Below are 25,677 nucleotides of genomic sequence, written 5' to 3'. Positions count from 1 at the left end.
GGCCTCAGGCCAGTGTTTGAGCACGGATCGGCAGACCCGGCGGGGGATAAGATCTTGGACCTGGCCCTTTGCGCTCTGGCGCTGGGCGACGTGCTATCGACGGACGCGCCCCCGGGACGGTTCGGTGTCACGCTGGTGGTGCGCGGAGGCAGAGGGGAGATGCTGAAGCGCGCCCGAGAGCTCTCCCGTTGCGTGATCGTGACGAAGGCAGGGGCCTACGAGTTCGAAGAACTGCCCGAGAGATTGGACCGCGAGTTGGCCGCATCGCCATCCTCGTCGAGCTACGGGGCGCGACCCGTCTACGGCGAACCCAGGCGGTTCCTCTCAGAGAGCGGAGCGGCCACGTTCGCTCAACTAACAACCCTCTGGCCTCAGGCGGGGCTCAGGTCAGACGTGAAGCACCCGTCGTGTTCGGGGGACCCGCGATGGATAGGACTCATGGTTTGTCTGGCCGAGTGGCAAGGTCACCGGCTCGTCGCGAACGCGCTGGTTCCGGGCGCCCTGGAAGCCCTGATGGCTCCAGAGATGAAGCGAGAGCCGTGACGGCTCGGAGGTCCGTGGCCGAGCTGTACGACAGAGCCTGTGCGGCGCGCCTGCTGGGCCACGCGGACGCAACGCTGCTAGAATTCGCGAGGACTTTCTCCGAGCCCCGCACGGCCGCCTCGACCCCAGCGGACCCGGGCGGAGAGCGAGTGAACGAGTTCACCCTGTGGCTCGCGGTGCGAGGCATAGAAGAAGGAGAAGCCATCGCCAGGCGGCCGGGCCAACCCCTCACGTTCTCCGAAGCCCTGGAGGTGTACGCGAGGCTGAGCAGGGAGTTCGGCACAATCTCGACCGAAGAGTCGTTGCTCGCGCTGGACTCTCTCAGGGACTTTTTCGCGTTGGTGCTGCGCTACCCAATGATTCCGAGACTGGTCGCAGACACCAAGGAGTGCCCTGAGTGCTATTTCGAAACCGACATTACCCTGGACACTTGGGAAGAAACCAGGAGAATGTTTTCCTGCTGCCACTTCACGCTGAGGCACGAGGGCGCGGAGCCCCCCGTCGACCCGGACTCTGCCGCGTCGGCCGCGCTGGACTTGGGCAACAGCGAAGGCTTCGGGGAGGTGGCCGGGGCCAGGCCGAGCGGAGGCGCGTTTCCCGGGACGGAGCGGCCCGCGGAAGGTACGGGTGGTGGCCCGAGGTCCGTGAGGTTCCTCGAGCAGCTGGAGTCGATCAAGCGGCGGGACGAGATGGACAAACAGATAGCCCTAGGGAAAGAAGTGGTTCATCAGCTCCGATCGTACGTGCGCACGCTGGAGGAGCTGGAAGCCCCGAGGTACCTGAGCACCCATCCCGTGCGCTGGCTGCACCGCTTTTACGGTTCGCTGAACAGGAGCCGAGAAAGGGCCAGGCTCCTGGCGACGCGTTGCCCCGACCCGGCGAGGGAGGACTATCGCACGCGAGCGGGCCTCGAGGTGGAGCAGCTCAAGCTGTCTTTGGCCTCCGTTGCCTCAACGGGTACCAATGACAAACTGCTCTCATACGTGTGCATGGCCTCGCTGGACCCTGTCCGCAGATACACGGACAGGTACAACGGGACGGCCGAGAGGATCGTTCTGTTCAAGCACCTGGTGGCGTCGGGGCTGTCGGTGGAGACCTCGTGGAGCCTGGTGAGGAGCGTGTCTCGGGTAGCGAAGGTTCCGCTGATCGGAGCGACTTTGAGCGAGGGAGTGGACAGACAGCTAAAACACACGACAAGACCCACGCCCTATAACAGAAAGATCGCTTCTCTGGTCTGGCTGTTCGCTCACATCACATCGTACTGCACACTGCGCAAGCTTCCTCATGGATACGTGCTCATGGGAGACTCGCCCGAGGAACTGTCTCGGGACGGGATCTACGTGTTTGATGACGACCACGTTGGATTCAGGCTGTCTGCGAGAGGACAAAGAGGATCGGACTCGGCCCAACCCGTGGCCTCAGCCCACGTGCCCTTCGAGCGCATCGCGGAACTGCTTGCGATGCGAGATCGCGTTTGTGAGATTTTTCGCCGATAGGCTGGCGAGGGCCAACCCAGAAAGCTCGTACGACGCTTTGGTGCGATTCGGACACGCGCCGTTGACCGCCCTGGTCAACCTCCAGTGGAAGAGGGAGGCGCTGCAGAAGCTCAAATCGGATCGTGCTCTGCGATTCTTAGAGCTGCCTCTGGAGAGCGCGGCCCTACGGGAGCAGGACGCGTCCGGCCACGTGGAGACGAGAGAGGCGAAACGCGCGAGGCGCAAAGGGGTGGAATGGAAGAGACCTCTGTGCTCCAAGCGAAAGAAAGGGAGGAAACTGAAAGAGAAGAGATATGGGGATGTCTAAGGCCCTCCTGTGTCTTTGTGCTGCTGTGGAACGTGTGCGAGTTGCTGGTTCTATGTTTGTTGTTTTGTTTTGTTTTTTGTTTCGTTGTCTTTCGTTTCATCGTTTCTTTGTATCATTGGGGTGACATGGTTGGGAAAATAAAGCCGATACACCAAACCTGAATTTGAACAAGCGCTGTTTTGTTTGTTTTTTTCCGTTCTTTTCTTAAGGGGGGATGAAGGGGTAGAAAAGATGGCAAGGCATGCAAACCAACACATCAGACACATTTTCGTTGGAGATTTTATTGAAGGTAGCGTAGGTACAACACAGCAGAGAAACAACAGCCTCGAGGTACAATGTTCAGCGTGAGATGCGAAGACATCGGACGAAAGGTAGCATGTCGTCATCCCACGCGGATTTGTCTGGATCGCTGCGACGAGGGCGACTCGTCGCTCACGCGGATTCTCTTCTCCTCGACCCTGCCTCTGTGGACCTCGTAAAAGCCCGCCGGAGAGGGCATCCCCCTTTTGCCTCGGGAGCGGCATCGGAGCGCGTTTCCATTTTCTCCGAGCGAGGCTCGGACTGGCTCGCGGCCCTTACTGTGGCCGGGAGGCATTTCAGCTCGCTGCTCTGACCCGATAGAGAAACGTAGTCGTCCAAGGCGGCCCTCACGACCAGTGGCAGGAGTCTACCCGGGTCGGCGTCGGCGAGCGCTCTCTGAAACTGAGGCCGTTTCACGTGCAGGTGGACGTTGGTAGAGAGCATGGACCACTGGTTGTGCCTGGCGAGGGTCTTGTCGAAAAACATGAGCACCAGGGTCCTGTTGTCGAACATTTCGCTCAGCACGGCGAGTTTTAAGTAAGGGAAGAAGCAAAGAGAGGCCATGATCACCAGAGTGTAAAAGCCGTCTCTCCTCGAGTGCTTGTCGCTTTGCTTGTTCACCATTTTCTTCACGAAGCGCTTGATCCTAGCTTCGGGTGAGCAGAAAAGGGTGGACACGGCGGCTGCGCTTTTGAGAGCGGCGTCCCTCACGGTTCCCAGATCTCCTAGGTCCGCTCGGACCCGCTCGCCGACGGTCCGGAACTCGATACAGCCCGCGAGCCTGAACACTCGAGAGGTCCATCGGCAGCGCTGCGACGGGACTTGACCCTCTCCGCGCTCAACGGTCCGGTACTCGTCTGCAAATTCCCGCGTGAGGATGGTGGAGAAAAGTGCAATCATGGCCGGCAGGCAGGATTTCAGCACCCGCGCCGATACGCCGCACTGGTCTTCGACCCACGGACCTCCGCGAGGTCCGCCCGTCCGCGGGTCAACTTCCAATGCTCCGTAGCCCACCGTCGCCTCCGTTCCATAGTACCAGGGCCCCCTGAAGTCAGGGTCCTCCCTGCGAAATGCGGCTAGCCCCACCACGGGGCAGGAAAATTCCCCCGACGCCGAGGCGTAAGAAACTCGGGCGGCCATAGCCCGCACGAGGGCGCAGTCGAATCCCGAGCACGAGTGCTTGCTGAGGTGCGCTGAGCATACGTAACAGCCCGGGATGTATCGGTCGTCAAAAGCGCATTCCTCCTCCACGCAGTGGCTCACCCACTGCGGATCGTCTATTAATTCTGAAGGCCAGCGGTCCATCGGCGCTTCCCTTAGCGTCTCTCGATTCTCCTCCTCTCCCTTCGTATTTCCCTTAGCGTCTCTCGATTCTCCTCCTCTCCCTTCGTATTTCCTTTCTCTGTGTTCTTCTCCTTTCCCTTTTCTTTGTTCCTTATCAATTTTTATTGCCTCTCTTCACAGGCGAGCAGGGGACAGAGCGCCGACCTCATCCTGGTGGACGAAGTAGGCTTCGTGAATTCCAAGGTGCTTCTGGCCGTCCTGCCCAACATCGCGTTCAGAGGACGGAAACAGGTTCACATCACCAGCCACGTCAACAACACGCCTTGGCTGAACAAGGTCGCGGACATCCGCGACGACCGGGGAGGCCCCGCTTACCACGTGGTGTCTCAGAGTTTCAAATGCGCATACCACGAAAGGGATCCGGGGCTCACCTGCTGCTGCCTCGGCGTCTACTGCCCGCAACACATTTCGGTGGACGGGCAGCTCAAGGAGCTCATGAACATGGTCTCACCCAAGGGTTTCGAGAGCGAGGTCACAGGCAGCAGCAGCACTTCGTCCGAGGACATCAAGACCGACACCACAGTCCCGTTCGAGGCTTCCGTCATCAACAGGTTCCTGTCCAACAACTGTTGGGCCCTGGAAGACGTGGCCCGATCGATCGTGACCAAGGCTTACTTGTGTCTGGACCCAACCTTCGGGGGAGGTTCCAGGTCCTGCGCCGGAGTGTGTTGCGCCGTGGAGATCGCTGGAGGCAAGCTAGTGGTAGGTCTCCCGCCCACGATCGGCGCCTTCCTCCTCTGTCCCCCCTAAACCGGACACCAGAAGATCTCTAAAAACGTACCCGTAATCGGGAGCCGGCCCGGGAAGAGCTCGCTCCTGGGGCCCGGGCTTCACGTCCATCAGGGTGCAGATGTACGCGCTCACGCGGTTCTCGTCCTGCACGCTGAGGGAGGTCTCCGCGTCTGGCACGGAGCACGAGATGAGCTCCAGGGCCTGTTCCCAGACCCCGCACTCGCAACTCCCCACGCTATGCCCCGACAGCTCCATCAGCCAGCCCGTAATGGCGAGCGCCACCACCGTGTGCAGAGAGGCCACGTTCCGGGAGCTGGCCTTTACCAGGGCCAGGTACTTTAGGGGCCCGCCGCGCACAGACTCTGCAGAGGCGAAGGCAGAGAGAACCATCTCCTCGTGCCCACGCCACTCATGCTGGCTCATGCAATCGTGCACAAAACGTCTCGGCACGCTGTTTCCGAGGGCAAGGGTCACTGCCTCCGAAAGCTCCACGGGGACGCGCGGGGCCGAAGCCAGAGCTTCTCGTCCCGAGTGCTCGTTCCTCGAACTCAGCACGTAATGAGAGACGAGCGAGTCTGTCACCAGTATCCTCGCGGGCGAGAACGACACCACCTGACTGTACGCCGTCCTCAGTTGCCCGATGTCCATCTCGACGAACAGGTCCATGTTGCGGCGGAACGAAGCGAGGGCTACCATGAACTCGTACCGGGAGAGTAGCAGCTCCCACGGCATGCTCATCAGGCTCAAGAGTTGTCTTCGAGCCCTGCGGCACGCGGGGCAGAAAGACATGTTGACAAAGCGTAACCTTAGTCTTATTCGAAGGGTGATATTGCAACAAGTGATGATGATGATGATAATGATGATGATGATGATGATGATGATTAAGAAGCTGAATGTGATCGTGTTGAGCGCCCAGCGGTTTCCTATGTGCAATTCGTTTCTCGCCACAAAGTACCTAAACCCGCTTTCTCCCCCGTCTCTTTGCAGATCATGTCACTGGACGAGCTGGAGATACGTGACCTAGATCAAGTCACCAGGGTGTACGCGGCCCTATTGAGCGCTCACGTCAGGCTGCTCAAAGTCCTTTTGCCCTCAGCGCACTGGAAAGAGGTGCCGGTGGTTGTGGTGTTTGAGCAAAACACCTACGTGAATGCGCTGGCCGACCTGAAGGAGCTGCTCGAACACGCTCTGGCACGCGCTGGCTTCAGGGTGCTCTTTTACAGCAAGTGGTCCCAGGTCAACTCCAGGTACATGCTGGGGAAACACGTCAGTGCCAAGACCAAACTGGCCATGGTGCTCAGCACCGTGTCCGCCATAGAGAGGGACGATCTGGGCTACTGTGAGTGCGTCATGTCCCTCGGCTGGGCCGTGCTGGCCGAGGCTGTGGGGAAGGGCAGAGCCGTGGAAGCCACCCTGGGCGTCTCTCGGGGCGCCGGCTCCAGCACGAGAACCGGCTCCTCCATGGCCGTGCACATGTACAGGAGGTCGAGGAGCGGTATCAATTTGGCCACGGACGCGACCGCTCGAGCTCTGGAGATCCGAGACACCATCTCCCTACCCGACAGCAGGTTGGCCGACAGGTTGCACGCAGAGCACGGGAAGCGGCTCTTGGGCAAACTGAGGGAGGAAATGGCTGCCGTCTCGATCAAGGAGTCAGCCAAGGGCGGCGGGGGGACCGTGGTCACCGGAGGCAAAAAGTCCAAGGCGGGCGAATACACCAGGGACGACGTGCTCTCCGCGTTTCTGCTCCTTTGCCACACAAGAGACGAGATTCACGGGGGAGAGAGCTCCGTGAGAATATGCGGAGAGGTTCATTGTACGTGAAATGCAGCTGTGTTTTGTTTTGTTTCACCTCAATAAAATGAAAAGGGAAAAGGCTCAAACGCTTGCTGTTGCCGGTGGTCACGTTTCTTTATTTCATTTTATGTCCCCCATTTCAAACTCCCGGCGTTAGGGTTTCGAACCCATGCTCCCCCTAAACCTTTCACTGCACGAGCGTCGGGAGCTCTCGACAAACCCAAGCACACTGGTTATCAGATAGCAGAACCTTTATTGAGTCTCATAAGATAAAGATGGTAGCGAAAATGTGAACAGACACACACACAGCAAGCAGAACTTCAATCGTCGTCTTCAAACACGACGCCTTTAGGCTCAGAGAAGAGGGGGAAGGAACCCGGATCGAACCAGTATCCTTCTTCGTCGATGGCCAGGCCCAGTCCTCGCATGTGGTCTACAACGTCTGGGTGGTGCCACCGGAGTGCTGGGTCGTAGCGATCATAATTTTCTATGCTGCTGTCTTCCTCATCGTCATCGGAGGAGCTGTAGATCTCGCTTCCCGATGAATCGGACGGGGGCTCGAAATCGATCCGCGGCTCTGCGATCCCAGGGTTCGACGAGAGCTGGAGGTAAAGGACGCTGTCCGGTTCGGCCTCGGTCTCCTCAAGGCCCGAATCGCCGTCATGCTCCGAGCGGGCCATCTCTCTGGGCGAGAATACGGGAACAACACCGTCTCCTTCGGGACTGCGGGCCGTGGTGAACGATTCAGTGTCCGTTGTGACCGTGAAGGACGATGCCCTGGTGCGCGTCACATCCGAGGAGTACAAGTCTTGTTCTGGAGTGGTTGACATTGCTGCAGTGGCGGATGGGCTTGTTGTATCAGACTGCTTTCGTGTGAGTGTACGCTCCAGAAACAGACAAGTAGACAAGACCGAGGCTTCGTCTCTTCGCTCTTATGCTGCTTATGGGCTCAATTAGACGGGAAAGGCTCGTCCGACCTCGTTCATCTCCACGGAACATAGACCGGAGCTCTGAGGTGTAAAGTGGTTCCGATGAAAATGGGTAGAAAATGAAATAAAATTTAAAAAAAAATTATTACACACACTCTAAATTTCTAAATTCAGCCCCGTTGCCTTGCGCTTGTACGGGTGCTTGCTGCGACGCTCAGGACTTGTTATCTCGGCAGCCCCACGCGTATCCATCCTCTTCGCTGTCGTACTCCGATGGACCTTTCGAATCCGTGACTTCCTCGTCACCACAATAGATCGAACGGATTCCCCTGGCGAAGAGGCGCTCCACGGGTTTCAGGTCTCGACGGACTGGAGGGGGGAAGCCAGGCCAGCGTCTTTCGGATGGGTCGAGGTCCCAGTTAGCCAGACTCGGGCTGACGGGGCGAGCGGCATGGCGGTGCTGGACTTTCACACGATCCGTTGCCCCGAGCCTGAGGTTGCCAAAGCTTTCCCGCAAGCGGTCTCGCTCATCGCCACTCTCGTCGTCCTCGGTCGATCGGTCGCCATCCTCGCATCTCCGCCCCGAGTTCAACCACCCCCCGGCCCTTCGATAGTCCCCGACGTCCGGGATCGTCTCTCCCTGGGGCCGGCTGTCTTTCTCGCGCTCCAAGAGCTTGCGTATCACTTCGTAGTCGTGCCGCGACGCCTCGTTCTCATCCTCGTTGTCCTCCTTCCCCACCACCTCGTCCTCCCGTTCGTCCTGTTCGGAAATCGTGTCCTTCACGCACAGCTTTATCACGTCTTCCGCCGACTCCCCCAATATTCTGGACTCGGATTTCGAGTAGGCGTACCACCCGGCCCCGTCCGGGCGCTTGCGCACCTGGTACTGGACCGTGCAATCTCTGCCTCGCACCCACACGTCGCACGCAGCTTGCTTGAAGACCACGCGGTAGCTGCCAAAGCGGGTGCTGAGCATGGACCTAATCGTTTCTTCCTTGTCTTCGAACTTGGGAGGGTCCATGTCTTCGGTGGAGCGAGAGCTGATCACGGCGGCCTTCGCGGGTCAGCGTCCAGGATTAATGAGCGGCGGTTTCTGCGCCCAAAAGACCTGCCATGCTCAACAGCCGGAGAGAAAGAAAGCGCAGGCGAACGCCAATCTCGCGAACCGACTGTCGCGCAGCCTGACGGAGAGGCTCAGCTCCGAAAACTCTTCTCGAACCAGCCACCTCGCCCCGAGGAGATCCACTCTGCGCCAGAGCTCATCCAGAGCCGGGTCCCCCTCCACCAAGGCGAAATACGTGGCGTAGAGAGGTGCGAGGATCGAGAGCAACTCCTGACCAGAACGTATCTCTCGAGCGGAGACGTCGCATTCCTCGACGGGGGCCTTACGATTCTGGGGAGGTGCGGAAGCGAGGCCGCCGCTTTGCTTCTCCACGGGCAAAGGGTACCTGGCATACAGGTTGTAGAAGCGGCCTCGGCTCAGGCGGCACGCGTCCCCGCAAAGCCCGATCAAGGCTGAGTGCGCAGCGCTCGAGTCCTCGGTGAGCCGGGAGCACAGCTCGGGCTGCACTTCCCAGAGAGCCAGGGCGTCCGTGAGATTTCGGTGCCTCAGCAGAGACAACTTGGCGTCTTCGAAAGGCGAGTCGACGACGACCAACCTTCCGTCGGTGGTGAGCCAGAAAGATTTCATCCCGAAGACGTCCGAGAGCCTTCCCTCGCAGCAGAATTCGGGATCGCCGTCTCCCGACATCATTACGCGGTTGAAGCGAACTCTTTCGAGATCTGTTAAAACTCCCGGCAGGCACGCGTCTCTCGGTCGCGCCGCATCGCTGACGGGAATCCCGGAGAAGAGCCAGCAGTACCTGAAGTGGATTTTGAGCGGCAGCACAAACTCGCTCACGGCGGCCTTGCAGGGACGTCTTTCTGCGTCGCGGGTTCGGCGAGCCCAGGCACTGTGCGCGATGAGCTCCGCCGGACACAGCGCCTCACCCGCTGCCCTCTCCTCGAGCAGCGAGCTCACGCGTGGACCTGGGCCATTGCGCCTAGCGCGCCCTGGCCTGTCGAGAGCCCCGTGGAGAGCTCTGTCACCAGACCCTGATGACATCCTTTGGTTGCGAAGAGAAATCGTGCGCGATCCCGTGCCTGGCTCCAGGCCGCCGGTGCCTTTGGCTGTGGCTGTGGACTGCGTACGGCTCAGGCTCTACAAGGATCAGGTCGAGGAGGAGAGCAGGCGCTCGGAACGGGAGAGGGTCTCGGAATACAACCGGCTGATGACAGACCGAGTGGCGCAAGCCGTCTTGATTCGCGAGCTGGGTTTGGAAGGCGCGAAGGTGAGGGTGCGCGAGATACGGGCCTCTGGAAATCTAGAAGGGGACGCCTCCGATCGCCTCATGTATCGATTTCGGCGCATGGTAGAACGGGTGTTTGAATATTTCCAAACGAACGGCATGCGCATGGAGCCCTTTCAGATGGAGCTCTTGAGAGGAGTCGTGCTGGGCGTCACCGAGGCACAGTTCGGAGACGAGCTCTTCAGGCACAAGCACGCCCTGCTGAGCACGCTGAACCTCGCGCCTCTGGGTTCCGAGAGCTACGATTACCAGGACCCGGCGCGCAGCCACCTGCACGAAGTGGAAAAGGAGTTTGCTCGATACGCCAACCCGTACACCCTGTGCCTCGCCCCGAGGCAGTGCGGCAAGAGCCTGGCGATGAGGCTGATACTGGCGGCGGTGCTCTTGCACTTGGACATCAACGTCATGGTGCAGGCTCAGAACAAACACATGTGCACCACACTGAGGCTAGGGGTGGAAGCCGCCATGGAGGAACTCCAGAGACTCCCATCCTTCCTTCAGACCGAGAGGACCGTGAGCGTTCACGGAAGCCCCGAGAACCGGGTGTACAGATTCGATCCCGGGTACAAGGGCTCGTCCTTCGCTCACTTTCTGTCCAGCAGCAACGACGTGAGTGGGCACTCTTTTACTAGTCCTCCTCGTCCGTCCCTATCTATCTCATTCTCCGTCACCTCGCTCCTTCTTCTTGCTGTCTTTGCTTTTTTCTTTCTCTCTCTCTCCTTTCATTTTTTTTCGTAACACCAACTTCAGACATCTGTGCCAGGTAAGTGACTCTTTATAAGGCTCGAGGATTCTGTTTCACAAACATTTTGCAGCCAGGCTCGCATCAGGTGTCAAACTAGTCCAGGGGATGGAGCGACGACAGGGAGACGAACCTACGGTCTACAGCAACATCGTCCGCAGGGACGGCGTGTACGTGCCGATCGGCCTAGACCCGTACTTTGACGTCTCCATGTCGCGCAGGCTCGAGTGGTTGAACAGCACAAATGGAGGCCGAGACGTCCACCCGGACGACAATTCGTATTTTGCGCAAGAAATGGTACGGCTGGGAATGCCCAGAGAGAACGATGAAACGGGTATTTCGCAGGCCGCCCAAGGCCGTGCTCCCGCCGAGCCCACGGGACACAGTCGATGTTTCTCCTGCGGCATGGACGTGGTCGTTGCGGCGCCAGGCGAGACCTATCTGAACCAGCACGCTTTCGTCTCGGGAGGCGCTTGCCCCGTCCTGACTTCAAACTACACACCTGAGCGCATCGCCATTGAGTTGGGCCAAGCCAGGTTCACTAGAGGCCTAATCGCTCACCCTCAGGCTGTGTGGGTGCCGGCCGGGACGGACATTTCTCTGAAAGTTCATCTCACCCACGGGTTATACGTAACGTTGTCCGAGAAACTGTGGTGCTACATGTGCGGCCGCTGCCCAGGGGAGCACGGGCCTCGCTGTTATCACAAAATAAGACTGCTGGCGGTCGCTCTACAAGACACCCTCCTAAATTCGGTTCTGTGACGGGTCACCGAGCTTCGGAGGCGAGTTCTCTAGGCGCGAGCGAGCCTCGCCCTGCGCCTCGTCCCCGTCGGGCCCGAGAATCTGAGACGAATTTCACTTTGTGGATTGTTACCGAAAGAGAAGGAAAAAAAAAAGTAGGAAAAGAATATCAGCAACATCGCACCCTCTTGCAGAACGTCAGTCACACGATGAAGCGTGCGAAAAGAAGGGTGAACACGGCAGAGCAGCAGCAGCAGCAGCGCTCTGGTCCTCTGGGAGGAACTCAGAGGCCCTCGCCTGACCGCGTGTACAAACCCGTCTGCTACCTGACAAGAGGATCTGAGGAGAATGAGTGGAACGTGTGGAACGCGTCGTCCGAAGCTGTGAACCTGCGCCCCGGAGACAAATGCTCGGCGAGGATATTGGATCGAAACTTTGAGAGCTGCGCGAGCATTGTCGTGCAAGCACTCGTAGACCTCGTCCTGCTCGGGTGCTCTGGCAGAGCCTGCGCCCTCGATCGAGATGTGCGCTTTCACACAGACGCACGCGGCGTCCTTCAGTGCGCGGCGCGCCAGGACGAGCTCACGAGACTGTGCCTGTCCAAAGGAGTGGACTGTTCTCTCTTCCTGAATTGCTACGCGCAGAAGCCCGAGGACGAGAAGGGCGAGGACTCAAGGCTCGGAGCCCGGCTTCAGGTCTTGTTTGCGCGCTCCGTGAAGGAGATGCTCCGCAGGCAGTACGACGTGACGCACCATTACCCCCTGTTCCGTCGAGCTTTGAGCCTGCACTACACGTCCGAGGTCCGGTCCGGGCCGCCCGAGTTGGAGGACATGGTGGCGCCAGGGGGGCTGCTCGACCGTAGTGCGGAGGAGCACGTCACTCTGCACGGTGTACCACTGGTGGGTTCGGACCGCTTTTCGTTTTCTCGATGGAGGTACTACGAAGAAGACGAGGACCCTGCGGAGGACCACCGAGAGGGCGAGGCTCGGGACGGCTCTGTCGACGAGACAGAAGGTGACAAACTCGACGTCGAAGAGCCCGGGAGCGCAGAGGCTGAGGGGGAGACCCCTATTAGCGGAGAAAACAGGAGCTCCCGCGAAGAGGAGGTCGGCGGCAATGATGGCGAGGACCTCGCGAGCGGCGAGGACGAAGACGTGGCCGCAGTCGATCCGGGAATCGCTCACGGGGTCGGGGAGATCTATGCCGCCTTCAACAATCTGTCTGGAACGCTGACGGACGGCCCGAAGGGCTTTCCTTACGCGTTCACTGTGTTCACGGGCGCGGAGCTACGCTTCAACGACCTGGTCGACTACTGCCTGAAACGAGCCTCGGGACCCCTGGGTCCCTTGCCCGCGCGCTGTCACTGGGGATCGATAAACCCTGTGCTCCTCATGGAGGACCCGGTTGATCGCGACACGGGGAAGGTTTCGCGCAGGTACACCGTAACCTCCAGAGGCCACCTAAGCACCCTGATCGCAAGATCATCCTCCTCGTCGCCTTGCGACCGACCGCCCCCTTGTTACAACGAGGTCTTCCTGCCGGGCAGACCCGTCAGCAGGCTGAACTTGGACCTGGACCTCAAGTGCTGCCGGGGATGCAGCGAGAAGTTTTCGAACAGGACCGACCGAGCCACCAAGGCTCGCCTGTGTCAGAACGTAGTCTCGAGCCTCGTCCTCGTCGCCGCTGAATCTGTGCTCGGGCTGGCCGGAGTGAAGCGCGCGGAGGTCGAGGGAAACCCCGAGCTTTCGGGGGAACTGTGCCGATCGCTGGGCAAGTTCGCAGCGTACCAGAGGGTGTCCACGGCCAAGGCTAAGCTCAGCATGAGGATCCTGTGGTACCTGCCCGTCGAACTGTGCAGCTTCGATGGGATCGAAGTTTACGGGCGGCTGCTGAGAGAGATGGAGAGAAGGTCCCTGCGCTACTCTGTGCTCTCATACCCGGACGACCAGTCTCAGTGCGGGCTGTGCGATCTCAGAAGAGCGGTCGGTGAGCGGAGGGCGTCCGGGTCGGGATGGCTGAGGACCGAGGACCCGAACGCCGGCTCGCGCAGGCGCTCGGCGATCGACAAAGCTCCGTATTCTTGCAGAAAGTGCGTGAGACTTCCAAACTGCAGCAAGGACGGCTTCGCTTTCGAGTACGTGGACACCTTCAACGCTCGAGAAGACTTAGAGGATCCTCGCTTCGAGGACCCCTGCGCTCTCTCCGTGGGCCTCTCCTCTAACCCCATCGCTCCCGACGTGACGTCGCTCGGCGCACGCTTCGAGTGCGCAGTCGGGGCGGAGAGAATCTGGCCTGGTCCCGAAACGGAGCGACCAGGGGCCCCGGATCGAGCGGTGGCAGAAAGCGAGGCTCGGAGACTGTCCGATCAGTGGGGCGTGCCGGTGACGCTGAGGACGACCGGATCGGGGCTGGTGTACGTGCAAGCCGACGAAAAGTCTGAGACCTACCCGTGCCCCATTCACGGAAGGGTACATTCCAGGACCAAGCTTTGTGCCCTGGTCTTTGACTCACACACCAAAGCCAAATGTTTTGTGGCTTGAGGAAGGAAGACGGGTCAGACCTGCTTGTAACTGATGCTCTTAAGGGACTTACTGGGGGAAACTGGGGTTGTTTGACATCCGCTGTTTTTTTTTTTCCGTTTTTTTTTTTTTCTTTTCTGTTCTGTTTTCTCTGCTTTGAAAATCAGTGTCTTACAAATGGATCAATACATATGTGTGAAATAATAAAGTTTGCACCAAACCCCATTTGAGTCTTATATGTGTTGCTTTTTTTTTTTTTGCTTGTTTTTCGAGTGTCAACATTTTATTTCGCCTAGGTTTGCACTTTGGATGCAAATGCATTGACCCTGTGAGCAAAAAATAAAAAAAAATAAAAACAGACGAGGTTAGACAAGAATCACAGAGGGTGCTGTTTTCTAGTCAGAGCTTTATTTGGAACGCTCAGCAGAAACTGAAGCAGCAAGCAAAAGAGTGTATGTGTACAATCGCCCAGACATCTCAAGACAGGAGACACAGAGCCTGTTGGTTTTTAGTTGGAGCTTTTGAAATGACCCACGATCGCACGGTCAGTATGGGCCCCCAAGATACACCATGTCAGCATATCTCATCCACTCATTCACATCACACATTCTTCTGGCGCTTCACCGGTCTCAAGACGGGCTCGGCAGTCGACGGGCTCAGTCCCTGTCGTACGCGCCACTCGGCCCGGCTGACGTGTGTGAATATCGCGTCCGCCAGTCGGGCGGGATAGGCGTGAAGCTCGTCCAGGGAGTGCCCCTCGCGCTTAGCGCCCCTGTCGTAGGGTCCCCGCTGAGCCGCTTCCACGTGCTTGCGCTCTCTGAAACCCGAGCAGTTCTTTTTGCACAGCGAGGCCTCGAAGGGGCTGTTGGTCATCAGCCTCGTCCTCTTTCGGTAATTGGTGCCGTACATGCAGTAGTCCAGCCTGACGACGCGACTGTCTCTGCAGCCCGAGGTGAAGCTTTTGCGCTTGGCCCAAGTCAGGTACTTGTAGCTCTTGGCGCCCCTTTTCGCGTCCATGTACTCGACAAAGGAGCTGAGAAAGTGCTTGCCGGGGTCCTCGTACAGCCGGTGAGAAACCCAGCGCTTCCATAGCATGCTGGAATCCGGGTTCTCGACAAAGTACAGCATGCGAGGGTTTTGTCCATGAAAGTGTTCTATGATTTCCAGCGTCTTGGTCACCAGCGAGTCAGCGAGTCTCAGGTCCCTGGGCGTGCAGGCTCTGGTCCGGGCCAAGCTGTAGTTTTCGCACGGAGGCCCAGCGAAAACAACGTCGGGCGCGGGCCCCCGCCAGTCCCTGCTCGGGTCCCACTGCCTTACGTCCGTCACTATATCGGCCCCGTGTCTCCCGTCCATGTCGAGCCTACGCACCGTCCACCCGGCGGCAACGAAAGGCCTGCATATGCTGCCGGTCCCGTCGAACAAACTCAGGAGCGTCTTGGGTTTCGACACACAGCGTCGCGACGACGGAAATCCCTGGTCCAGCGCCATGGCTCCGCGAGCCTGCGAGCTCATTAGGTGAATTAACTTATCCCCCGTTAGTCGAGAGGAACTCCGACCTCGGCGACGGAAAGCGAACCATTGAAAACTAAAAAAAAAACAAAAACAACAGGGGGCCATGTAAAGCGAACCATTGAAAACTAAAAAAAAAAAATAAAAACAACAGGGGGCCATGTTTCCCAGTTGGCAAGTGCGGCTGCTCTTAGCGGTGGCCCTCTTGGAGTGGCGTACCGTCGCGAACCCGCGGCAGCAGCAGAGCCCCGGCTGCAACTGCACGAAGGACCTCCTGCGGTACAGCTCCCCCGCGGGCCCCTGCTCGCCCGAGTGCGCCCTGATCGGCCTCAGGCACGCTTACCACGGACTCGGAGGCAACGACTGGACGCTCGAGGTGTCCGGCCGGCAGTTCGCCATCGGCGCAGCACAGGGTAGGACGCTGTGGGGGACGACAACGCGCAAGACCGAGCGCCTCTGCCAGGCCACAAGCGCCGTGTTTGACGGCGCCCCAGCCCCCAGGCGCGACTCGCCGAACGCGCCTCTGGACGTCAAGAGCTGTGACGTGATGCTGCTCGAGGTACCCGTGCTGCTGCACAACGACGCGGGACGACAAGGCGGTCCCTACCTCCGTCTCCCCGCACGACGAACGAGCGCAAGGAAGCAGAAGCAGGTCGAGACCGGCCCGAGAGTGCCTGCCGGGGCCAACGAGACCCTGCGCGAGATGAGTCGTCAAGGATGGGGAGGCGCGATAGGAGTGAGGCTCGTTCGGCCCGAGCCCAGGAGCAGAGACCTGAGAGTCGAGGAGACAGCCGCCGTGCTGGATTGGTTATTGGGCGGCTGCACAGACCTGAAGTTCGCCGTGTTGGACGCGGACCCGCGTGAACCCGGGTTCGGGGCCTACTTCGGAGTCCTGCGCGACATGTACGGGTCACGCGTGGACGTCATGCCCTCAATGTCCGGGAAGACCATCGCGCGCCTCATGTCGGCGAAGAACGATAACGCGACGCGCTACGCTTGCACCAAAACTTACTCCGAGTGCTCTGAGATCGGGACGCTGTACGGGGAGGACGGGAGGATGCTGCACCGAAGGCACGGGAGACGGCCTCTGCTCGAGTGTGGGCGCACGGCGCCCCACGGGCGGAACTGCACCATGTGTCAAGAGCGAGGCACCGTGTACGCGTTGTGCCCCACGGGTCTGAGGCCCGCGGAGGTCGCAGAGAAAGGATCCCGGACCCCCGGGAAGCCGGCCCTGTGGCTCGAAACGAGTCGGGCCGAGGAGGCCGAAGCGGCCTTGCGGGAAGCCGGGGAGGTGGCGGCTCTGCATGGCGCCTTGCTGGACCTGGATTCCTGGATGGAAAAACTGGAGGGCCCCTGCAAGTGGACTGAACCCGGGCGCTGGCCCCCGGAGAAGCACAACTCGGTCGAGTCGATCGCTGGCGAAGCGCCGCTTGGCCTGACGGGGCCGTCCGTTTTCCTGGAGCTCAGCCGCAGGTCAAACAACCGAGCGGGGATCGCCGTGACGCTGCCGACGGCCCGCTACGAGCCGGACGAAAAATGCTCAGCAATGAGGATGCGCAACAGACACATGGGAAAAAAGAGCTCAACCGATCGTATGTATTCGGCGGGTGAGCTGCGGGACATCGTCTCGGACATGGCGAGGTGGGGGGTGAGCCGGTACTCCCTGGGATACCTGGACCACACGTTCGGGCGTCCGGAGGGAAGTTCGCTGTTTGCAGAGCTCAGCACAGCGATCGACTCCGCCACCCGACGCTCCGGCACCCTGCACTACAGGTACACGAGGAGCTCCTCGTTCGACGACGGGGGCTCGTCCCACGTCGAGGTCGACGGCCTATACAAGCTACAGAGCGGGATATTTTTTCAGCGAGCTGCAGAGAACGCTCCGCTGGCCAAAGGCTTCGTGACGATCCCGGGTGTTCCCGGCTTGAGACTGGGCCTATCCTCTCGCATGAACATCGGTGATCCTCTGAAGGGTGGCGGCGCCCAGCTGCTGCGAGAGCAGGCAGAGATCGCAGAGTCCGTGCCTGTCGGGGCGCAGGTTGTGAAACTGACCTCGGGAGGGAAACTCGTGGCGTTCGTCGAGGCGGACAGGATCTACGTTCACGAGGCCAAACGGCAGGGGCACGCCAGACTCCGGACGCAGGTCTCGAGAGCGCGGAGCATGGAGAGCCCGCTTTGCCATCGAAGACCGCAGGGCGACCACGGCGAGCTTGAATGCTGCTCCCGACGAGTACGCGAGGCTCGAACGAGAGTGAAATTGGAACTGTCCGTGCCCTCGGCAACAAAGCCAGTGACCAAGGCCCGTCTCCGAAAACTGATGGACTCTACGCGGTGGTTACCTCCACCGGTTCTCACGAGGCGAGAGGAAGAGTGGCTGTCGGGCGATGGGGCTTCGGAAAGGACACGACCAGCCGTCTCCTGGCCCTGGAGGGCACGCGACCAGCTGAGTCTGCTACTCGAGTGCTTTGGCGAGCAAAGCGGTTCGTGCCTGGAACTGGCCGACTCTGCGGAAGGAGACTGGCCAGAGGGAGCGACGGGGTACCCCGTGGCGGCGCGGATCGCGGTCGACTACGGAGACGACATCCTGCTCAGGATCCTGTTACGAGCGGACCACGGAGCCGTGCGTGCCGCAGTTCCTTGCAATTTGCGGCCCTTCTCCTTCGGCTCAGAGGGGCCCGGGGACGGCCCGCAGAGCTTCCCCGGGTTTTTCACGAGGCCCGGAGAGCGGGTCCGCTCCGCGTCGAGGGACTACGCCCAGGAAGCCCGAGCTCTCGCCCTGCTGGCCTACTTGTCCACATCCGTCCGCAGCCACTATCGGACAGCGAGTGAGCTGCAGGCTGCCTTCAAGGACCTCGAGGCTCTGGCCGACGCGCACCTGGGCTCGGACCTCGACTCGGGAAGTCAGCCGTCGGCGACGGTGGACGTGATGGGCTACCACAGGTCTTTGATAGAAGAGGCCAGGGCGGCAGCCAAGGCCACAGAGGAAAAATTTCAGAAAAAGCGCGAGGGAGACTACGAGAACGACGACGATTCTCAGCCGAGCGGTAGCGCCTTCGCTGCGAGGATGAACGCGTGGAGGAGCGGAGCCCTGCTGCTCTCGGCGCAGCTGAACGCCGTCACCTTTGCGTTGGTCGGGGCTCGAGAGAGACTGGCGGTTTGCGCGCAGGGCCTGATGAGGGCCGACATGACGGGCTGCGCGCCCGGATCGCCCTCAGAGTTTCACACGGACGTTCCCACAGCCGCTCGTCCAATCCTCTCTCGTTCGACCCACGGTGGGCTGGCGCTGGACGTCGAGAGAAAAAAGTGGGAACCCGTGCTGCTGTCCCGCTGGTACATGGCCTTTGTGGACTCGTCCTCGGGAAATCGGACGTGCTGGCTGGACAGGGGCATGGTGAACGACTCGCGCTCCAGCTACAGGGAACCCAGATGCGACCGGAGAGGCCTGTGCGACTCGCTACGGGTCGACGGAGACACGCTATCCGCGTGCCAAGTGAAGCGTGGCAGCGACATAAGCCAAGATTGTCCATTGGTGTGCGGGTCTGCGTGCTTCGGGCCGCTCTGCTACGACAGCCATTTCAACTCGTACACCCTGACGAAGGGGGTCGAGGCAGAGAGCTGGAGGGGCAGGTCGGGAGAGATACTGGTGGCAGGCGAACCCCAGACCCTCTCAGGAGCACACCTCGCGAGAGGTGAGGACGAAAGAGCGACTGTCCTCGAGATGCGAGCCCGAGCCAACGCAGTCCTCGATCTCCTCAACCGAGGGGTGTCCGTGACTCGAGCCGTCGAGACGCTGAACGCCACCTTCAAGGGTTACGCCAAGAGACTGGAGTCCAAGGCGGACGAGCGTTCACTGAGGGAGCGGCAGTGCGAGAAGGCGGCTGTCCGCGGAACCGCTGCAGCCTCGGTGGCTCTCTTTTTGTCCACCGTGACCTGCCCCGTGCTGGTATTGGTGATCGTGAAGATGAAGTGCTGATGGGATGCTTCCCCCCATCCCGGAACACCCCGAAGAGGAGGCTGTCTGCAGTGGGAGGCCGGCGCTTGAAGGCTCGAGCCCAGACGCCATAAGACCGTCGTCCAGAAGATCCGCGGCACACTCGTCCTCTCGACCAACGCGGTCAGCTTTACGAGAGACACACGCGCCCAGAAGCTCCTGGTCTTTCGGAAAGATGCTGTTTCTGACGGTGTTAGCCTACAGTGCCCTGGTCACGTTCTACCCATGCAGCGAGGCGAAAGAAGCGGACAAGGCTAAAGGCATCAGTGACAAGAAGTATGTGAAAGGGTGTGAGGTGGCACTGACTTGTCCACAACCGAATCCAGGACAGTTCAAGGGCTTTGCCTGGTTCGTGGATGTACAAGGGACCAAGCACGGGCTCTTTCGCATCGAGAACGGGATTACCACGAACTACGACCACAAGGCCAGCGTCGGCGCCAGTCACTTTCTGCTCGGCTCAAATCTGCTCATCATGCCGTTTACGAGAGGATACGAGAGCTCCTACGGCTGTTTCCGCTGGGCGATCGCGGGCCATCAAAGCGAGCAGTACACTTTCTTGGTTTCAAACTGCACCGTAACTTCGATCTTCAGCAATCCCTGCTCTTAAGGTCCCTCGCTCTGTTGACAGTGTCCTCCCTGGGTCTTCGCCACACGAATTGAAACCACTGACACTTATCCCTGCTACTGCCACCACCGCATTTGACATCACCGCCGCCTTCATTGCAGCCGCTGAACTCCAGGGAAGAAGCTAAACCATGGCCAGCTCAAAACCCTCCACACCCAAACCCCGCTCTTCGAGGTCGAGCAAGAACGATGACGAGGAAAGACCCGAGCCCCTGATACCCAAACGCAACCGGTACTCGCACAAGACCAGCCCCTCAAGTAGGGCAGCTCACAGCTTGCTCGAAGGAATTCTCCCGAGAGCTGCCAGACGGAGCATCTGCGAAACTATGCCCACTCAAGATCAGGAAGGGGTATGCAAACTGGTGCACGTGATGGCCAACGCAGCCCTTTTGAGGGAGCAGAAGGTGCTTCGTGCGGACGAATCCTGGAACAGGGAGTTCGAAAATGCCTTGGCGAACTACCTTCCGGTGAGAGAACACCACGTTGCCTTCCTCACTCACAACATGGTCGTGACCATGATCGGAGCTGTGGTTGCCAGGGCTCTCGAGCAGGCGACCAGGAGCGGGGCGACAAAGAGGCTGGGCGACGGAGCCGACGAGTCCGAACTGCGGGGTCTCACCCTGGACCTCTTGGCCGACCGACACTATGTGAGAAACATCGCCTGCCACGACTGCTCCAAGACCAGCGAGGTGGAAGACGTGGCGTACTCCGGCATCATGGCCGTGAACATGACAAGGGCTCTCCTGGAGGAAAGCTTCAAGCGCAGATGCAGACTGAGCGGCAGCCCGACGGGGAGCAAGACAGACGACTCCTACAAGGACCACGCCACCATGACCGCTCCGATGGCCAACATCGGCTTCAGGCACCACTACGAAAACAACCAGCATCACCCTGAGCACTACACCAACAGCGACAAGAGGATGCCAGACGTGTATGTGGTGGAGGCCGTGGTGGACGGTCTGGCCTGCGTCTTCGAAAGAGTGAAGCCCCCGCACGTGAAGGCCTGGTTGGGGATGTTCAGCAAGGAGAGGTTTCCTCATCCGCAAAACAAAGACCTGGCTCGGATGGTGCTGGACGCGCTCCAGGAGTACATAACGGACGCTGACTACACCGCCCTCGAAGCCTTCAGGGCCTCTGTGTTCGCCATAACCGGAGAATCCTGCCCTTGGGCGCGAGTGTCCATGACAAGCTGCTGCGACCACAGGCCGCTTGAGGGCGACAGATACTCGGAAACAGACCTCTCCACATACTTCGAAGACCCGTTAGGATCCGGCTGACGTTTCAGACACCTGCCGCTCGCCGCAAACAGCCCAAGAGTTTAAAGTTTCATGGCTTATGTCGTTTTCTGTGAAATGTCAGAGAGAAAAAATGAAGGTGTAAAAAAAAATGAAATAAAAGACCTGTCAACTCAGAAATGTGGTTTGCCTTGCTTTCGACCTCTGTGTATTTGTCAACCTAACAGCTTGCAAACAGCAAACGTGGGACCAAAACACACACGCTCACACAAGTCAGATACCACAGACGGTTGCGTTTATTCCAAAGGGTAAAAAAAAAAATCAAGTTGTGCTTGCGTGCAGACATATAGGACGAGGACAAACGCACAGAGGAGCGGAGCCCTGTTGCCCTCGACCAAGCCGAATGCAATCACCTTCGTGCTGTCGGGTGGGCGCTCGAGAGAGAGAGGCTCAAGGTTTGGGCACAGGGTCCGATGAGGTTGAGAGGCATTTTTCCCATCTCGGAATTCCCCATAGAGGAGACTGTCGGCAGCGGGAGGCCGACGCTCGAAGGCTCGAGCCCGGACGGTATAAGACCGTCGATCAGAAGATCCGCACCACACTTCTCCTCTCGACCAACGCGGTCTGCTCTGCTAAAGACACGCGGGTAGAGAAGCTCCGGGCCTTTCGCGAATATGCTGTTTCTGACGGTGTTGGCGTGCACCGCCCTGGTCCCGTTCCGCTCGTGCCACGAGGTGAGAGAAGCGGTCGAGGCTCACGGCACCCGTGTCAGCGCGGATGGGGGAGAGTGTGCGGTCGCACTGACTTGTCCGCGTGAGAATCCCGAAAGGTTCATGGCCTTCTCCTGGTACCAGGTTGTACGTGGGACCAAGCGCGGACTCTTTTACATCCAGGACAACGGAACTGCCTTGGAGTACGAGCTCGAGGAGAGCATCAGCGCCACTCACAAGTTCCTGGGCTCGAACTCAACTCTACTCATCTCGCCAATTTCAACAGGATACGAGGGCTCGTACGAATGTAGCCGCTGGGCGAACGTGGGCCATCGCAACGAGCAGTACAGTTTCTCTGTTTCAAACTGCTCCGTGACGTTGATCGTCAAACCTCCCAGTCCCTCAGTTTGGGCCAAGGGGGGCTCGACGAAGCCCTCTGTCTCGTCCCTCACTCTGTTGACAGTGTCCTCCCTGGGTCTTCGCCACACGAATTGAAACCACTGACACTTATCCCTGCTACTGCCACCACCGCATTTGACATCACCGCCGCCTTCATTGCAGCCGCTGAACTCCAGGGAAGAAGCTAAACCATGGCCAGCTCAAAACCCTCCACACCCAAACCCCGCTCTTCGAGGTCGAGCAAGAACGATGACGAGGAAAGACCCGAGCCCCTGATACCCAAACGCAACCGGTACTCGCACAAGACCAGCCCCTCAAGTAGGGCAGCTCACAGCTTGCTCGAAGGAATTCTCCCGAGAGCTGCCAGACGGAGCATCTGCGAAACTATGCCCACTCAAGATCAGGAAGGGGTATGCAAACTGGTGCACGTGATGGCCAACGCAGCCCTTTTGAGGGAGCAGAAGGTGCTTCGTGCGGACGAATCCTGGAACAGGGAGTTCGAAAATGCCTTGGCGAACTACCTTCCGGTGAGAGAACACCACGTTGCCTTCCTCACTCACAACATGGTCGTGACCATGATCGGAGCTGTGGTTGCCAGGGCTCTCGAGCAGGCGACCAGGAGCGGGGCGACAAAGAGGCTGGGCGACGGAGCCGACGAGTCCGAACTGCGGGGTCTCACCCTGGACCTCTTGGCCGACCGACACTATGTGAGAAACATCGCCTGCCACGACTGCTCCAAGACCAGCGAGGTGGAAGACGTGGCGTACTCCGGCATCATGGCCGTGAACATGACAAGGGCTCTCCTGGAGGAAAGCTTCAAGCGCAGATGCAGACTGAGCGGCAGCCCGACGGGGAGCAAGACAGACGACTCCTACAAGGACCACGCCACCATGACCGCTCCGATGGCCAACATCGGCTTCAGGCACCACTACGAAAACAACCAGCATCACCCTGAGCACTACACCAACAGCGACAAGAGGATGCCAGACGTGTATGTGGTGGAGGCCGTGGTGGACGGTCTGGCCTGCGTCTTCGAAAGAGTGAAGCCCCCGCACGTGAAGGCCTGGTTGGGGATGTTCAGCAAGGAGAGGTTTCCTCATCCGCAAAACAAAGACCTGGCTCGGATGGTGCTGGACGCGCTCCAGGAGTACATAACGGACGCTGACTACACCGCCCTCGAAGCCTTCAGGGCCTCTGTGTTCGCCATAACCGGAGAATCCTGCCCTTGGGCGCGAGTGTCCATGACAAGCTGCTGCGACCACAGGCCGCTTGAGGGCGACAGATACTCGGAAACAGACCTCTCCACATACTTCGAAGACCCGTTAGGATCCGGCTGACGTTTCAGACACCTGCCGCTCGCCGCAAACAGCCCAAGAGTTTAAAGTTTCATGGCTTATGTCGTTTTCTGTGAAATGTCAGAGAGAAAAAATGAAGGTGTAAAAAAAAATGAAATAAAAGACCTGTCAACTCAGAAATGTGGTTTGCCTTGCTTTCGACCTCTGTGTATTTGTCAACCTAACAGCTTGCAAACAGCAAACGTGGGACCAAAACACACACGCTCACACAAGTCAGATACCACAGACGGTTGCGTTTATTCCAAAGGGTAAAAAAAAAAATCAAGTTGTGCTTGCGTGCAGACATATAGGACGAGGACAAACGCACAGAGGAGCGGAGCCCTGTTGCCCTCGACCAAGCCGAATGCAATCACCTTCGTGCTGTCGGGTGGGCGCTCGAGAGAGAGAGGCTCAAGGTTTGGGCACAGGGTCCGATGAGGTTGAGAGGCATTTTTCCCATCTCGGAATTCCCCATAGAGGAGACTGTCGGCAGCGGGAGGCCGACGCTCGAAGGCTCGAGCCCGGACGGTATAAGACCGTCGATCAGAAGATCCGCACCACACTTCTCCTCTCGACCAACGCGGTCTGCTCTGCTAAAGACACGCGGGTAGAGAAGCTCCGGGCCTTTCGCGAATATGCTGTTTCTGACGGTGTTGGCGTGCACCGCCCTGGTCCCGTTCCGCTCGTGCCACGAGGTGAGAGAAGCGGTCGAGGCTCACGGCACCCGTGTCAGCGCGGATGGGGGAGAGTGTGCGGTCGCACTGACTTGTCCGCGTGAGAATCCCGAAAGGTTCATGGCCTTCTCCTGGTACCAGGTTGTACGTGGGACCAAGCGCGGACTCTTTTACATCCAGGACAACGGAACTGCCTTGGAGTACGAGCTCGAGGAGAGCATCAGCGCCACTCACAAGTTCCTGGGCTCGAACTCAACTCTACTCATCTCGCCAATTTCAACAGGATACGAGGGCTCGTACGAATGTAGCCGCTGGGCGAACGTGGGCCATCGCAACGAGCAGTACAGTTTCTCTGTTTCAAACTGCTCCGTGACGTTGATCGTCAAACCTCCCAGTCCCTCAGTTTGGGCCAAGGGGGGCTCGACGAAGCCCTCTGTCTCGTCCCTCACTCTGTTGACATTGTCCTCCCTGGGTATCCTGATACTGCTTTGACTTGAGCGGCAACAAAATTTTGCTGATGCAGCATCGCCCATCCTCAAACCTAACGACTTCATCCCCTACGAGCCCGGCCTTGTGCACTTACTGCTTGTTATACATTTTTGAAAGGTCCACACTTTTCACGGTATGTGTTCTTCTCAATGAAATGAAGCGAGAGAAAAATGATGATGTAAAAAAATCAATAAAGTACCGGTCAACTCCAAAATGTGGTCTTGCCTCGCTTTCACCCTCTGTGTAACGTGTCAACCTGACAGCTCGCGAAAAATGCACTTGTCACCGTGACACACTCAAGTTGTTGGGCTTGTGTGCTGAACATGTAGCTACATGAGCGTGTGTTGTTGAACGTGCTCCCTTGAATAAAATCATGTGGTCTCTCAGCTCACTTGGGTGCGTCTTTGTCTGTTTTCACTTCTCTCTCGGTCTAAGGGACTAGAGACTCTGACTTTTCCTCCCCGCTTTGGCCTACGTGTGTTCCTAAGCGCCCCTCGCATATATGATAAAGGCACAAAACCCCAATGCGATACAAATGACAGACACAGGACAAGCTGAGGTTTTCAATGCTGTTTAATTCACAACAGTGAGCGTACAACGCTAGAGAGAACAATTGTGTTAGGGGATAAATCAAGACAAGCGCCGTGATCACACCCGGACGGGGTGTGCGTTACGCTGACTGAAAAGTTTTTTCTTGATGCAGTCAGAAGATTTCGTCCGCCTTCTGCTGTGGGGAATCTTCGTTTTCAACGCAGGAACTCCGTGCCTCGGGATGGGCTGCTCCACAGGGGTACGAAAAGAGGAGGGCGGGAATCTCCGAGGCGAAGGTTCCCTCTGACTGCCGCCCATTCGCTCGCCCTCGTGTTCCCTCGGCGCATGCGAGCGTTGCACCGTCCTTCCCCGCAAAGGGCGAA

The 25,677-nt window shown here is 58.9% G+C and overlaps 1 protein-coding gene across 2 annotated transcripts in view; it reads left to right on the top strand.

Annotated features, from left to right (window-relative positions):
- Positions 1-6,605, top strand: part of LOC144988803 (uncharacterized) — a 31,989-nt gene extending 25,384 nt beyond the window's left edge. For both annotated transcript variants that reach the window (XM_078939772.1, XM_078939771.1), the window contains 2 exons: positions 4,111-4,692; positions 5,710-6,605. In XM_078939772.1, the coding sequence (XP_078795898.1) occupies positions 4,111-4,692; positions 5,710-6,546 (1,419 nt within the window). In that variant the 3' untranslated portion in view covers positions 6,547-6,605. The remainder of the gene's footprint in view (positions 1-4,110; positions 4,693-5,709) is intronic.
- Positions 6,606-25,677: the final 19,072 nt, after the last annotated feature.

Source organism: Oryzias latipes, chromosome 21, assembly GCF_053564925.1.
Source record: "Oryzias latipes strain Hd-rR chromosome 21, Olatipes_Hd-rR_3.1".
NCBI classification, from domain to species: domain Eukaryota; kingdom Metazoa; phylum Chordata; class Actinopteri; order Beloniformes; family Adrianichthyidae; genus Oryzias; species Oryzias latipes.
This window is presented reverse-complemented; position numbering and strand designations above follow the sequence as displayed.